Source organism: Syngnathus leptorhynchus, chromosome 3 (assembly GCF_054491065.1).
Source record: "Syngnathus leptorhynchus isolate UIUO chromosome 3, UIUO_Slep, whole genome shotgun sequence".
Lineage (NCBI taxonomy): Eukaryota > Metazoa > Chordata > Actinopteri > Syngnathiformes > Syngnathidae > Syngnathus > Syngnathus leptorhynchus.
The window spans coordinates 14,899,105-14,914,626 of NC_141197.1; the positions used below are offsets into that span (position 1 = coordinate 14,899,105).

At 41.8% G+C, this 15,522-nt stretch overlaps 4 protein-coding genes across 7 annotated transcripts; 3 read left to right on the forward strand and 1 right to left on the reverse strand.

Moving 5' to 3' along the window:
* The first annotated feature begins 270 nt into the window (after positions 1–270).
* styx (serine/threonine/tyrosine interacting protein) lies at positions 271–3,235 on the forward strand. 2 transcript variants are annotated; one of them, XM_085908089.1, is made up of 12 exons: positions 271–495; positions 769–801; positions 1,331–1,384; positions 1,456–1,553; positions 1,621–1,681; positions 1,766–1,802; positions 1,872–1,911; positions 2,168–2,218; positions 2,360–2,432; positions 2,507–2,597; positions 2,661–2,710; positions 3,058–3,235. In XM_085908089.1, the coding sequence occupies exons 1-12, from the start codon at positions 319–321 to the stop codon at positions 3,133–3,135; spliced, it is 843 nt and encodes a 280-aa protein (XP_085764215.1). In that variant the 5' UTR covers positions 271–318; the 3' UTR covers positions 3,136–3,235. The 2 variants fall into 2 exon arrangements, with proteins under 2 accessions (XP_085764215.1, XP_085764214.1); XM_085908088.1 differs by having other exon boundaries at positions 2,661–3,235.
* Positions 3,236–3,435: 200 nt separating this feature from the next.
* Positions 3,436–6,362, reverse strand: gnpnat1 (glucosamine-phosphate N-acetyltransferase 1). The gene is made up of 6 exons (XM_085908090.1): positions 6,151–6,362; positions 5,004–5,171; positions 4,854–4,916; positions 4,629–4,756; positions 4,432–4,493; positions 3,436–4,234 (listed from the first exon to the last, which is right to left on the reverse strand). Exons 2-6 carry the CDS (start codon positions 5,155–5,157, stop codon positions 4,087–4,089), a joined length of 555 nt encoding a protein of 184 aa, XP_085764216.1. The 5' UTR covers positions 5,158–5,171; positions 6,151–6,362; the 3' UTR covers positions 3,436–4,086.
* A 638-nt stretch (positions 6,363–7,000) lies between these two features.
* LOC147059449 (E3 ubiquitin-protein ligase AMFR-like) lies at positions 7,001–13,363 on the forward strand. Of its 3 annotated transcripts, none has more exons than XM_085908376.1 (14): positions 7,001–7,181; positions 7,615–7,926; positions 8,132–8,224; positions 8,305–8,469; positions 9,288–9,440; positions 9,548–9,588; positions 9,770–9,902; positions 9,998–10,131; positions 10,219–10,329; positions 10,415–10,611; positions 10,689–10,792; positions 10,861–11,001; positions 11,561–11,760; positions 11,848–13,363. In XM_085908376.1, exons 2-14 carry the CDS (start codon positions 7,672–7,674, stop codon positions 12,005–12,007), a joined length of 1,887 nt encoding a protein of 628 aa, XP_085764502.1. In that variant the 5' UTR covers positions 7,001–7,181; positions 7,615–7,671; the 3' UTR covers positions 12,008–13,363. The 3 variants fall into 3 exon arrangements, with proteins under 3 accessions (XP_085764502.1, XP_085764504.1, XP_085764503.1); XM_085908378.1 differs by having other exon boundaries at positions 10,861–10,977; positions 11,585–11,760; XM_085908377.1 differs by having other exon boundaries at positions 7,002–7,181; positions 11,585–11,760.
* Positions 13,364–14,112: 749 nt separating this feature from the next.
* On the forward strand, positions 14,113–15,386 carry LOC147059450 (leukotriene B4 receptor 1). Its single transcript, XM_085908015.1, has one exon. It carries the CDS (start codon positions 14,128–14,130, stop codon positions 15,169–15,171), a length of 1,044 nt encoding a protein of 347 aa, XP_085764141.1. The 5' UTR covers positions 14,113–14,127; the 3' UTR covers positions 15,172–15,386.
* Positions 15,387–15,522: the final 136 nt, after the last annotated feature.

Here is a 15,522-nt window from a genome sequence, read left to right on the forward strand (position 1 = left end):
TAATCTGCTTGTTAGAATAAAGTTATATTCTCCCATTTGCACATATTAGCAGGATTTGCATGGAGTTTGTCCATTTTTAATTATATTAATTAAAATCACCAACCTTGAGTCAGACAGAGAAGGCGCTCACAAACGTTCTAAGCTTCTAAATTCCACGTCATCGGCCAATTCTAAATTTGGGTGTCACCCCGTGCACCTCCTACATTTTCCTCTAGATGTCACTGTTGTTTTATTTATTTCGCCACCCACGCCGCTGTGTCGACCGCTTGGTCACGTGACGCCCTCGGAGTGTCAGGGGGAACAGCATGGCGGACATGCATGTGCAGGCTGGCGACGAACTACATCGAGTATCCAGCTAACCCCGCCCGTGAGATAAGAGCCAAATCGGTTTGCGACGAGCCGGGCCCGGCGAACGTGGCCGAACGCCTCAGCGGAATGGACGAGGAGATGAAGCTCCAGTTCCCGTCTCTGCCCGCCACCAAGGAGGAGCTCCTGGTTGGTTCTGGACGGCTAGCTCACCTCAGCTAGCCGCCGCTACATACATACTACACCCTAAGTCTTTGTACAAATGTGTCGTTTTTTGGTGAACACCATTTCTTTAGTTTTGTCACGAGAGACGAATATTGTCTGAGGCAACGTGAATTATTGTCAAATTTACTGAATTAACAAAAACACTCCTAGCACGTTAGCATTAGCCACATAACGTAGTTGCAGTTTAATTGTGGCTCAAACTGCAACGTTTTCATTTTAAATATGTTCTTTTTGCAGGACTGGGCTTATCCAATGAGACGCGAAATGCAGGTATGTTCATCTCCACAATAACTGTCATTAAACATGACCTTTTAATAAAATAAAAGAAATAATCTCAGGAGTAGGTACTGAAATCTAGGGTTGAGGATGGACAGCAGCCTTCTCGTAGTTCCTAAACAAATGTGTTAACTATAATATGACTACATGACAATAAGTGGTAGGTTTTATTTGTTGTGGAATCTCCAAGGTAGACCAGTTAGCAAATGTTCCCAACGGGAAACATTGGATGCTGGTATGTTTGTGATCACTTCACAATCTGTAAATTGACCAATTGACCATTTTCTATTCGCTCTATTATCATATTTTCGATTTAGTGATACATCTGTTTTTACCTGAGCACCAGCTGTGCCTGTGTTGCGCAGATATTCGTTACCATCTTAATTTACACCACTGCTAATATATACCTTATTTTAATCACTGGATAATTTGTTTTTTTTGTAAACATGCACAATCGATTGATAGCCAATTCTGTGTGTTTAGAATATTCTCAAAATTGTGCCTGTGTCTTGTTTTTTTATAGGAAATATTACCCGGACTGTTTTTAGGTCCTTATTCTGCTGCCATGAAAAGCAAGGTATAAATTTTATTACACAGCCAAAATGAAATGTTTCGTAATAAATGATGTTGTGGTGTTTGGCGGTGTAGCTGCAGTCTTTGGAGCGACAAGGCATCACGCATGTCGTCTGTGTGCGCCAAGACATTGAAGCCAATTTTATCAAACCTAATTTCCCTCATACATTAAGGTAAGAATAGTGAATTCATACAGTAGTGTCTTGTCCCTGTCTGACTGTTGTTGTTGTTTTGGTGCAGATACCTTGTGCTAGATATTGCAGACAATCCAGTGGAGAATATCATAAGATTTTTTCCCACGGTGAGTTTGAACACTTTTCATGCCTTTATGGCAACGTTTTGGCAACAGCATGTATTTGATGTATTATTTGTTTTCTGTCTGCAGACTAAAGAATTTATTGATGGCTGTTTAGCAACTGGAGGTGAGATCACATTGTAAAGTCACAGCACAAGTTTGTAAGATTGAGTTTGCTTTTGTTTTCCCCTTTTAGGAAAGGTACTGGTTCACGGTAATGCAGGGATCTCAAGAAGGTACTGTTTTCAGATTATTATTTTTTTTTTCTGTTTTGTAAACTCATTTGAGAGCATGAAGTTGTACACTGTTGTTTGTCATTTTATATGGCTTATATATTGTGAATTAGATTTTTTTTTCCAGTTATGAAAAAAAGTTCCTCTGCAATGAACTGATCATTTTGAACCAAAATGAGCAAGGTCACAGAACAGCCTCGTGGGCAAAAGCAATTACAGATGGAGCGATGCTAATGTCGACTTTTTTTTCCAATTTCAGTGCTGCCTTAGTGATTGCCTACCTAATGGAAACATTTGGAATGAAATACAGGTGAGTCTTTGTACTCCCTTTTAACATTTTCTAATGGTGTGAAGAAATCACAATGACGTGCTTCGGGGCTATTCGTGCGGTCCTAGGCGGCTAGCTCGTACACACACCATGCTGCTCTTCTCACCTGTGCGCTCACTCTAGGGATGCATTCAGCCACATCCAGGAGAGGAGGTTCTGCATTAACCCCAACATGGGATTTGTGCATCAGCTTCAGGTGAGCTTCACTTGTTTAACAAGTGACACGATGAGCCTTACAAAGATGTGCTGGAGCTCGTTTTTGTTTTGCAGGAATATGAAGCAATCTACCTCGCCAAACTGACCATTAAGATGATGTCACCAATGCAGCTGGGCCGCTCCTTCTTACAAGCGGGCATGCCAGGTCCGTACAGGCAATGGATGTGATTGTCAAAATGCTCTTTGACATTGGCTTCTCTTCAAACAGGAAGCCGTAAGCGCAGCCTGGAGGAAGATGATGATTTAGGAGCAATGCAGGTCACAGCAGCACAAAATGGATGAGCCTTGCTTACATTTAGCTACTTAGCGTGTTGCACTCTTTTTTTTTTGTTTGTTTTGTTTTCTTTCTTTTTTTTACATTTTTAATGGGATTAAAAATGTAGACATTTGAACCTTTTTCTAAAGGGGGGGAGGGATGGGAGACCGCTCATGTCTGAGACGTGGAGGTCTGTTGGGAATGAGTAAATTTGATAACTTTGTTGTTGTTTCTTGAGCTGTATGCACTGATGAGAAATTTTTTGCAATTTTATAGTATTTAAAGCATTTTTGCATTTGCAGCGGGACAGTATTGCAATAATGCACTTTCAATACTTGAATTTGTGTAGATGACCGGAAGGGGGCAGGCGGGAAAAGGGAAAGTGGCCAGGACGTCGCCCATTGCAAGACTTAACCAAGAGAGATAGTTAATGCCTTTATTTTGGTGTCATAGGATTAACAACTAATTTCAGGCTTAATGTTGGATAGGATTAAATTGTTACATAATAAAAGTTCTGACTGAATCCATTTTAATTTTTTTGGTTCCATCTTACCTAAGTCAAATGTGCACTGAAAATCTTTAAATTGTATTTGGAACATTATTGAGATGAGATACAAAAGTTTGAAAAAAGCATGCAAAAAAGAGATTCTTGATGGCTGCGGTTCAGATTAAGAAGCATCTGTGCTGCCCTCAGATTTCAACCCAAAAAAAAAAAAGACTGGTGGTATGCTGTATTTTACTGCTGTTTTATTTACTTTTGTACATATTTGGCAATAAATTACATTAAATACATTCCCAAAGCCCAACAAAAAAAAGTCACTTAAATATGAATTTACAAATCTAACTTTTGAATAATCCTTCCCACCCATCACAAACGTAATCGCAGCGTTACAAAAATCAAACGTTAGTGACTTCAAATATTCATAAACTTCTGTTGGCTTGCACCAATTTTAAATCCGATTGGATTTACACCTTCACTAAAATCTGTCATTTTTAAGCTCTGATAATTGTTCTTTGGTTACTTGCCTTTCACAATGATTTATTGATGAATTATTGAATGCTTAAAAGGAAATAGCTAAATGCCTGGCTGATTTCATTCAAAGTTTCTGTTACCATTGTAACAAAAAAAAAAGACATTTACAGACATTGATGATCCCGTGTTCAGAGTTCTGCTGTAGTGAGGTAGCCACGATTACCAAAACAAAAAGGATGTGGGGGGGTTTCCAACACATGTTTTAGTTTACTTCAGCTGTGAAGTCAGGATGTTACTCTTCGAGATGACTCAGTTTCGAAATGACGCACTTCGAATCACCATATTGTTCTCCTCGGCTGACGTCAGAGATCAGCGTGGAAAGTTGCGCTCGGAGCCCAGAGATCCTCAATTGGAAAAGCGACACTGCATATAAGTCTCGTCGGAAGCGCCGTAACCGAACTTTTGATAGAAAGCAACGTTTTTGGCTGCGCATTCCAGTGTGATCTTATAGCAATTCAGTTTTTTGCTGAGTAGTGTCAGTGTGGACATTAACCTGTGCGAGAGAAAAAGACAGAGAGGAAATTAAAGGAGGAAGCCAAACCAAGTCCTCTTCCGATAACCAAGCACAATACTGGTGGTAAATATCCCTCAGCAACATTGGTCATTTTCTCATGAGAAAATGGGTGTTGTCAAACATTAGCATTTCCCTTTGGGCCGAGGTAACAAAAGCGTCTGACCAACCAGACTCACAGTTTTCCCAGTTGTTTGCCTCTGCACACGTCACTAACCACCACTTCCTCCACTCGGCCTCTCTGCAAACAAACACCCCCGCAAATTGAGTTCAAGCTCAACAGTCCACTTGTACGTAGCATTAGCACCTCAGGGTCTTAGGTCATTCCATTAGTATGAAGGTATTTAAATGCACTTTTATAAAGTTACAAACGTACCTTTGCACAAGAATGAATAAATTTATGCTCCGTGATTAAAGTAGCCGTTGCCACAATTTGTCCAAGATTGGTGTCCTCTACCACCACCACATAGTAGTCCCCTGTTTTTTTCATGTGCTCAAACTTTTCTGAAAGATAAAAAAAAAAAAAATCAGCTTATTACGATTTAAAGAGAAATTTAAACAGATTTTCAGAGATGCTATTGAGTCAGTAACTTTGACTTACTTATAAACTGGTCTGCGGAGACATCACCCGTCTCGGTTAATTGAGATAGAACCTTAAAAAACCCTGACAGACAAAAACAAGAAACACGTTGGAGTAAGAACCTCAAGTTTGTGGGCCATTTTAGCGGATGGTTCAAACAGGGTCACTCACCCCTGTTGAAGTCGGCAGGGCAGAGGGGCCTGAGCACTAAGCCTTGGCCCGGGTTGGAGGGCGAGATGAGGGGGGAGAAGGAGAGACTGTTGTTGCTCCAATCTAACTCCTGAAGCAGAGAAGGATCAAACAATGGAGTCTCGTCCAGCAGCATTCCACAACCTCGGCCTGGGAAACCCACAAGAATATAAATGAGCTCATGCGGCGAATACACACCCATGAATGTGTGTGTGTATGTGTAAAAGAATGACAGAGAATTTACAAAAAAACAACAGTGACTTTCAGTAAAGACTATGTTTGTTTGAACCTTGACCTGTCACACAAATTCTCAGCCTGTTTAGGGTTCATACAACTTTATTGAGGTCAAATTCAAGCACTTTAACACAAATGACACCCACAACTATTCAATAATACTTTGGATTTCTGTGTCACTTGTTTTATTTTAAAACAATTTTGTGGTTCCAATATTTCCTTTATGGTAAAGTGACATCAGACTGCTTTCCAATAAAATCCTATTTGTCTATACAGGATATGGGCCAGGTCCCAGAACAGGATAGCAACTGGGGTATGAGCCCATCCCACAAAGAGCTCATTCAACACAACCAACACCATGAAACACACAGACGTTGATTGAGGTTGCCATAGCAACGGAAACTAGCGTATTGCTGTTCACTCGTTGTATGACTGTTCCACAGAAAGCAACTAATCATTAGTTACACCCCAACAAGACCAATATGATAAAATACAAAGAGCCCTGCAATAAATTATCCTCAAAACTGATGTAATTAAGTGCTACTTAATGTTATCTAACAAGCCAGAACAATAAAATCCTCAAGAGGGATAGGTTTTATTTTTATTAGTTGTTTAAAAGTCCAATGTGTTCAAAGTTCATTTTGTTTCCTTTCCCTTCAAGTGCTGCCCGTTTTTGTTCAATCAAAACTATTTCCAAATGAAATCATTGGACGTCTTTTAATTTGATGTTGAGTAGTAGCATTTCTCAATTCAAATGTTGAATAAGAACCTATGAAATGGGTTCTAGATTGAAACTAAATGGTGGCAACATAAAGCAAAACTGTCACCACTCCAAATGCCCACATTTACTTAATTTGAGATGCTAAGCGGCTAGCCGGCTAGCTAAAGTACTTACCGGTGAACAGCAAGCAAGAACAAACGACAGCGTGGAATTTCCGCAACAAATTAAGGTAGCTTCGTGGTTAAACTCTTCTACAAGATGCCGAGTAGGTCAAGCAATAGAATTTGCTCTCGAAATGAAAGCATTTTTGAATGGCCACACCACCACGGTGGGTGTTTGCGTCTGACACACTGTGACGTGGCAGAGTTCCCAGTGGTTGCAGTCGCACCCCGATGACGTAATTTGTTTTGTTTTTTAGGGGGGTATATTATTTATTTATTTATTTATTTATTTATTTATTTTAATAGTTAATAGCCACCACACATCAATTGGTACACAAATGAAATGATCACTTATCAATTTTAACACTCTGAAAATGTGCAATGACATTATTAGAGTTAAAATCAACTCCTATGAATTCAAACACTACATTTTTTTCCTGTCCACAAACAAAGCACCAACACTTATTGAAATAATTCAATTGTCATATAATTGTTGCTTTTCCTGACTGCATAATAGCATTGTGGTTAGCGCAACCTTACAGTTGCAAGAGTCTGGGTTTGAATTCCCAACATGGGTTTGCGAAAGGTTCTTCCCACATTCTTATTAAAGAGTCAAAATTGTGTGAGTGTTAAAAGTTGTTTATCTCGATGTGCCCTGCAAATCACTATTACACCATGCTGCCTTGCAATCCACAATATTGCTAAAATACACCGGTATGGCGTTTCATTATGAATTTCATGAAATTTAGTTCACATCTATAACAATAAATGGCATTTTTTTCTTAAGATATATATGGAAATAGTAAAGGTATGGCACAAAGCAAACCAGATGCGAACATATGTTTAGTGGGCGACTGGGGGACGTCGAGCTCGAAAATGATGACGTAGTGACAAGGCGCAGAAGACTCAGGAGCCTCCCCCACCAGCTTTGGCAGCTGCTCGGCGAAATAAACATGACGATGTTGACAATGTTTTTCATGGAAGACTCCTAAAACCCGCTGCGCTCGATACAACGCGCAGGTTGGACATTGTATATGAGATTGTGTAAGTAAAAGTTTAATGCGTGTCAATGTCTCATCTTGAAGCATAGAGTGATTAGCAAAGTAGCTAATGTTAGCCAACTTAGAAGCTAGTGTTAGCTAACGGTAGCCGTGCGAAAAGCTCAAATTCAACGTTAGATTTGGTATTATTCAGCGTGGTGCTGAGAAACTCACTTGGTTTACTTTAAGGGAGTGTAAATAAATGAGCTAAATATGTTCCGAAGGGGAGAGCTTGGTGCTTGGATAAGCCCGGCAGGCTAGGTTGTCGTGCTAACAGGTAAACGTCTCACCTGTTTAACGTCATTCTCAGCATTCCTAGCATAAAACGTATTTGTTTATCAGAACCAGCCCAGCGTCAATGTAGTCATGCAATTGCAGTCTGCATTTAACAAAACTCCTGGATTCCACTTCAGTTAATAAACTTGTGTGTTTTAAAGGTCTCAACCGAGGAGGAACGACAGTTTTAACAAGGGGAAAGAACACTCGGCGCAGAAATGCCTCTGCTATTTCTGGAGAGGTTCCCATGGCCCAGTCTGCAGACCTACACGGCGTTGACGGTGGTTCTGCTGGCGGGGAGCATCTTCAGCGCTTACACCACTGTGACTGATCCTGCCTTTGGATCTTTGGAAGCGGATGAGTCCCCAACGCCCACGGATGTGGATCTAGAACATTTGAATAATGATATTAGTAACACAGAACTGGCAACCACTGTCTTATGGTATCTGGTGACAGACAGCCTCTTTGTATGGGTGAGTTTATAAATGGCCCCTCATGTTACACAAACGTTCCTGAATTTGTTTTTTTTAGCTTTATGGCCTTTTTGGAGCAGAAATCAAGGGAAAGCTGTGGCACCGATTATAAAACATGGAGGGTTGGATATGGTCCATAGACATTTAATGGAGAACCTGTGATATATATATACATTTTAAGTGGCTGCTTTTGTTCTCCTTTTAGGTGCTAGTAAACACGGTCTGCTGTTTTTTAATGTTAATTGCAAAAATGATCCAGTATTTGGTGTTTGGCCCTCTCAGAGTCAGTGAGAAACAGGTGAGTTTGCCATACAAATATCCCCCAATTTAATCAAACATGAGTGTTGTTTCTGATTCTCTTAACTTGAACTCCACCAGCATCTCAAGGACAAGTTCTGGAACTTCATCTTCTACAAGTTTATATTCATTTTTGGCGTGCTGAACGTACAGACAGTGGAGGAGGTGGTTATGTGGTGTCTGTGGTTCTCAGCACTGGTTTTTCTTCATCTCATGGTGCAGCTCTGCAAGGACCGATTTGAATATGTAAGTTTTTTTTCCCCATCACATAGTTCTTTTTTTTATTATTTACAGACTCAATGTCTGTAAATTGGGGCTTGGGGTTCTTTTTTTTTTATTATTTACAGACTCAGTTGTACCTAAAAAACCCCAAGGCCCAATTTGTTTTGACAAATAAATCAAAGCTCCGTGTAGATTACGTGATTTTACATGATCCAGAATTTATATTCCATTGTAAGACATTTCAAGTGTTTTTGAATGTTTCCTTGTATTTCAAGACACCCCCAGCTAAGCATGCCTCCACAAGCATCATATGATACTTTGTTTTCCACCATCTGATACAGCAGCGTGTTGCCCTGTAGCCAGGGAAAATGACCTAATAGGCTGCCACATTCTGGTGCTAATAATAGTGCTCAATGGGGTTCCGTCTTAGGCCTTACAGGGACCTCTGTATGTCTTTTAGATTAAGATTCTTGTTTACAATAGTTCCTTCCAACATCTTTAAACAGCACTGGGCACTTGTGTCATTTCAACTTCATACTGAGTTGTGCAAAAGTGAAGTGTGGCTTGTGCACATACTGACTGCGATGGCCACACACATCTTAGTTTGGGAGCCAACATTCAAACCCCAAACCTCAGAGTTGCGAGATAAATGTGCAATCCGGCAACCCACCATAATGCCTTGGTATTTTCTTAATGACATTTAAAATAGCGATGATTCCAGCGAGTTGTTGTGCACACAAACATGAATATTTGGTTGAGTTTAAAAAGAATAATAATAATAATCCTGTTGCAACCAACAGTCTACCCTTAACTGTCCTTGTCATTGTTGTTTGTTGTTGTAGCTGTCCTTCTCGCCCTCCACTCCCATGAACAGCCACGTGCGAGTCATGTGTCTGCTTGTCTCCCTTCTGTTGGACTGCTGCGGTCTGGCAGTGGTCTGTGGTCTGATGGGGGAATCTCACGGAATGCACACACTTTCTTTTATGGCCGCAGAGGTAAGTGTTTCTCTCTCTCGTCATCGCATGTTTTTTTTTTTTTTTTTTTTGCACTTGATTGAATCTATATGGAGCAAACTAATATGTTGGTTTGCTCTTGCCTTCAGTGCCTGATGGTGACTGTCCGCACAGGACACGTCATCATGCGGTAAGTCCCTTTAAAGCCTGCTTAAGGCCGCTCGGTATTCACGTGACATTGCATGCGTGAATTGTCTTATGTGCTTTTTCACCTGTTAAGTTGCATGCAACAGATTAATAGTAGACATCGTCCCAGGATAACAACCTTGAGTGGTGTAACTTGTCACGTTCCTCTGTTTGTTCCTTCGTAGCTACTCCATCCACCTGTGGGACCTGAAACACCCAGGAACATGGGAGAGTAAAGGAACTTATGTCTATTACACAGACTTTGTCATGGAGTTGGCAATGCTCTTTCTAGACCTCATGCATCACATTCATATGCTGGTGAGGCAATAAGTGGAACTGAACAGACACATCCGCCTGTTTGTACCTCATCCTCCTGTGATGTTCTACCTTTTCTTTGATATGTGGCCCGTCAGCTTTTCGGTAACATCTGGCTGTCCATGGCAAGCTTGGTCATCTTCATGCAGCTGCGATATCTCTTCCACGAGGTGCAGCGCCGCATCCGCAGACACAAAAACTACCTTCGCGTCATCAACAACATGGAGGCCAGGTGAAAAGAAATCAATTGTCCTGAAAGTATCCTTTGCCATTTTTCCCCTTTAAACAACGTACTCATTTTCCATACGCTCTGATACAGATTTGCGGTTGCCACGGCCGAGGAGCTGGCAGCGAATGATGATGATTGTGCAATTTGCTGGGATGCCATGGTGACAGCGCGCAAGCTTCCCTGTGGTCATCTCTTCCACAAGTGAGATTGATTTTGTAGTATTTAACGAGACCTAAAGAAAGAGTCCTATCTGAGGTGTTTTGCATGTGTATTCTTTGTGTTCCAGCTCTTGTTTGCGCTCTTGGCTAGAGCAGGACACGTCGTGCCCCACTTGTCGCACGTCGCTCAACATCAACGACGAAGGCGAGCAGGCCAGAGGCCAGCAGCAGGGCACCCGCATGGTTGACAACGCCGGCCCCGCCGGAGCCGCTGCAGATCCGAGACCGCACATCAATCAGCACAATCACTTCTTCCACTTTGACGGTCTGCCTGCACGGAGAAAAAATGCGGTTTCCACACAGTGTGTGAGCTAGTCACTTTAATCGAGCATTCTCTCACAGGCTCACGTATTGCCAGCTGGTTGCCCAGTTTCTCAGTCGAAGTGATGCACACCACCAACATCTTGGGGATCGCTCAGGCTAACAACTCTCAGCTGACAGCTATGGTAGGTTTCTCGATCATTTTTTTTTTAAATACTCCCTGTGATTATTTTTGTATCCGTGTTATCACCAGGCCCATCAGATCCAGGAGATGTTCCCTCAGGTGCCCTCCTACCTGGTTATGCAAGACCTCCAGCTAACCCGCTCTGTAGAAGTCACCACTGACAACATTCTGGAGGGACGCATTCAGGTGCCTTTCCCTCCACCTGCACAGGTCTGTCAGCTGTCAAATTTGAAGTATTCTCATTTAGCACAGGCATGCTAATTATGTCGGTATTGGTCAACTTGTGCTTTCCCATGTTGGTTTCATTTGGTGCCAACGTTGATGCATGTAGCTTAAAAATGCAAAACAACAGGTTAGGGACGGGCAAGTACATATAGCAGGTATCGGTGTCGATACCAGCCGTATTTCACGGTATCGATACGATTTTCCGATCAGAAATTAAAAATTAGAAGAATAGAAAATTCCCATTAATTTCATGCAACCTGAAGGAAAATTGCTTTATTAGGATGTCTTTTTAAATAACGACCTGAAAAAAAAAAATTGTATCGAACATCCCTACTTCTTTTGCATGTAGGCGGCACATGCATACACATGGGTAGGTGCAGTGCCATGAAAAAATACTTGTCCTCTTCTCAAATTCTTATCCAACTCTGATGGAGCTCATTAAGCAAGTGTAAATATTACACGAAGATAACCCGAGTAAAAATAAAATGCAGTTTAATTAAGGATTGCTTGCAGTTGACCATGAAAAGTTTGAATATGGTTGCAGGCCATTGAGCGCGGTGCATTGCAGGTGAGTCCTGCACTCGACGAGCAGGCGGGACCCAGCGGAACCGCTGCCGTCGCCGCTGAGGGTCCCAGTGAGCCCGATAACACGGAAGCCAGAGGCGGTCGTTTCTCTAAGTCTGCTGAGGAGAGGCAGACCATGTTAAAGCAACGCAAAGAGGAGCTGATCCAACAAGCGCGCAGGTACAGTGGAACCTCGAAAACCAGAGGCGGGCAAATTTTGATTGCATTTTGATGTTTTATGCCCACACATTCATTCCATCTTTGCAGGAGATACCTGACCAAAAGTCCAGAGGAGAGGGTTGATGATGTTCCCGGCCTGGAAGACGAGGAGGAAGACTCTTTCTCGCTTTTCGACTCTACAACGCTGAGGCGTCGATCCACGGCGGCGTCCGCAGAGAGACGCATGCAACAGGACCCCGAGCCCTGAAAACCAAGCTCCAAATTTCAGCATCCACCGCTAAGGCATGACATGATGACAGTGTTTTTAACTCCTCCCCCCCTCTCACGATGTACAATGCAGTACAGTCGACGGCCACCATCACTTATTGTCGAGGCCGGACAATCGGGACGGGCCTCGACGTCACTCTTTGCAGGTAAGCTACTGGGAGCGTTGTCTATCCCAATGCTCTTATGTGTACGTGCCACACATTGAAAGCAGCAGCTTGAGCAGGCAGGAAGCTACAATGTAGTTGAGCTGTCGGCCGAGCAATTTTAAGAGCATGCGTTGCGTTCAGAGAAACCAAGTCTTTGAAAAGCTCTTTGGTTACTTGTTTGTCCCTTCCAGGATTCTTTTCTTCTCTTCCGGAAATACAAAAACATCTGATGTACCAGTGTGTTATTTTATGGCTTTCAACTGTGAACTGCAGTAAATGTAGGCAAAATCCTTTTTTTTTTTTTTTTTGTTCGCTTCTTACCCTTGTGTAAGAGAATGTCACTTTAGTATTTTTCAGTCTGGACATGAATGTTTTAATGCTGCAAACAGAAGTATTGATGTGTCAGATGTATCATTTCCATCCGTTGTTATTTAACCAGCAAGGGGAGTATAAGTAGGTGTGTACATTTTTTGGGGGCGTTCTAATATCTTCTCTTGTAAGCAACAAAGAGGAAGTATTGTTTTGTATAAGTGTGATGGGTTTCTTTCTTTGAACTACTCTCTCTGTTGATGAATTCTTTTCAGAGTATTTGGCATCTCATGTCTGTTTTTAGCATTTTCAAATATGAAAAGGGTGAATGAAAATGTTTTGCCTTTTTTATTCAAATAGGAAGGGCGGGTACATACCAGCAAGTAACGTAATCACTATTTTTTTAATTTGGAGGTTTTATTTTTTATCGATTTGTTTTTAAAAAAAATATATATATAACCGTTCCTCTGACGGTTGATTTGTTTTTGGAATTGAACAGTGCGCTGTGAATTGAATGCTGTGTATGGCGGACAGCTTCCAGGTTCACCACCCTTGTTTGAAATGCTGACATGGGATGGTTTTTGCTCGCTATTTGGGGAGGGGTGTTTGGGATGTGACTTGGATTATTGAAACAAGAAGCATTTGGGTTGTTTTTGTTTTTTTTTAGTCACTTAACTCTTAATTTCTAACAAATTTCTGAATTTATCAAAGATTAAAAGACATGTTTTTGGACTAAATGTTACCAGTGTAAATGTGCCTACAAATTCAGATGGTTTCATCATGGGTCATCCTGTAATTATTATTATTTTTTTTTGTAAATGATATACAGAATACATACTCAATAAAAAGAAAGAAGTGGCTGCAGCTTTTTAGCAAAATAATGTAACTGTGTTCCTCATTCTTAACATTCCAGAATTTTTTCAAATAGTTGATGTACTTTTGACAGTATTTTGTTATTTGCGGAGAATTTTGCGAATTATTGTCTTTTATTAAGAGTCGTGGATGGATCAGCACCACTGATTTTGATTTTCCTGTTTGAGGCAAACTCTTAAGGAGTGAAACTAAATCTGACTCAGAGAGCCAACAAATGTCTATGAGAAGATTTACTTGTCTAGTGTTGCAATTTAACTAAAAAATATAGTCTCTCCCATTATTAAATATTTATTTTAAAAGTGTTGATTTAACTCTAGTGAGTGTGGAGCTACACAAACACTGAAGAGGTGTTCAAATCAACTCCACAGGAGTCAATTCAATAGTAGAGCAATCCCGTGTTCTTGCTCTCATACCATAAAATTACATTTTCCTTCGTCATTATCAGGAAAGGGTGTATCAGATTATATGAAATTAGCATATTAGTACAAAACTGTGAGCAATAATTCAACAGAAGACATTACTCGTGCATTCTGTCATGTGCAATTTGAGATCATTTCTTAATATGTTGAGTTCATGTGCATGAATGCATATTCTTAACCAATTGTTGATCTTCTGGTGAAAGCATGAGTCACCCTTAACAGGAACTTACCAACTTTTTCATGCAAAAAAAAGAGGAAGTGAGGCCTTGCTGGTGCTGCACTTTGTTTTTGTTCTTCATGCAGACGCCAGTGTCAGCACCTCACATTTGAGCGAGCTCTCTCCTCTGGGTGAGATGGCCGCTGAGGAATTTGGAGGTGGAATCGTGGTGGTCTGCGTGATCCTGGGCCTGTCCTTTTTGGTCGGGATCCCCGGCAACCTGTTGGTGATTTGGACCATCCTGCGTCACGTCAAGCAACGCTCGCACACGGTGGTGCTGATTCTTCACCTGGCGGGAGCCGACCTGCTGGTACTCATCACCCTTCCCTTATGGATCTACTCATTGGTCCACTCTTGGGTGTTTGGCGAAGCCTCCTGCAAAGTCATGGGTTTCATGATCCATGCCTCTATGTACGTCAGCGTTTTCCTCATTACCCTCATGAGCGTGGAACGTTTTTTGGCCGTGCGTTATCCCTTCGCCTCGGCCAGATGGAAGAGGCACAAGGCCCTGAGTAAAGCCTTGATGTTTCTGTGGACTGCGGCCGTCTTGTTCAGTGTGCCCGTACTCCTCACACGGGTTGTTGGTGAAGATTCAGGAGAGGAGCACTGTTTGTACAACCAGTACACTTCAACAACTCAGGAGCTGGTGTGTGTGTTGCTGGAAACTCTGGTTGGCTACGTTTTGCCGTTCTCCATCCTGGTGATTTGCTACGGTTGCCTGTGCACCCGCATTACTCAAATGACCTTCAAGTCCAAACGCAAATCTACGGTTCTTATTGCCAGCGTGGTGGTGGTGTTTGCCATTTGTTGGACGCCCTACCACATAGGAAACATACTCTCCCTGATTATCCTCGCCACCGAGACGTCCTTCCCGCAGGTCGGAGAGCATTTGGAGAACGCGCGCAACAACATGACCTACGTTAGCGGAGCCATGGTCTTTATCAGCAGCACCATCAACCCGATTCTCTACATGTTTGCCGCCCGTTCCTTCCGCAGCTCTTTGCGGGAGACGGGCATCGGGAAGCTCTTCCAGCATATCTCCAGCACCTCTCCGGGTGAGGGCAACAGGGAATTCTCCTTTGTGTCCAAGAGACAGAGCAGAACAGATCAGACCAGCAGCTCTCACTGTGACTCGGGGACAAAAGAGCAAACTAACATTTGTGAAAACAACCCATCATAGCCATGTGAACTAATACTCCATGGAACTGCTTGTACATACCAGTATATCGCTGTTTTTACTTTAATGCATCTGAAATGTAACTATTTACGAGTAATTGTATTGCCATGGAAATAAAGTACAGTAATTTTTTGATTCTCACCAAAATATTCAGCTCTCAGTGCAACGACCGTTAACTCAAACCACAATAATGAGTGCAGATAAAACACTGAAATTTCAAAGTGTCCAAAAAATCTGCCTTATTTTAGTCAAATCATTTTCTGTTGTTATTTCTATCTTTGGGTAAGTTTTACAGCACCGTGTAAGTCAGATAATAAAAACTAGAGGGGCGATAGAATAGTACCAAATTCCTTG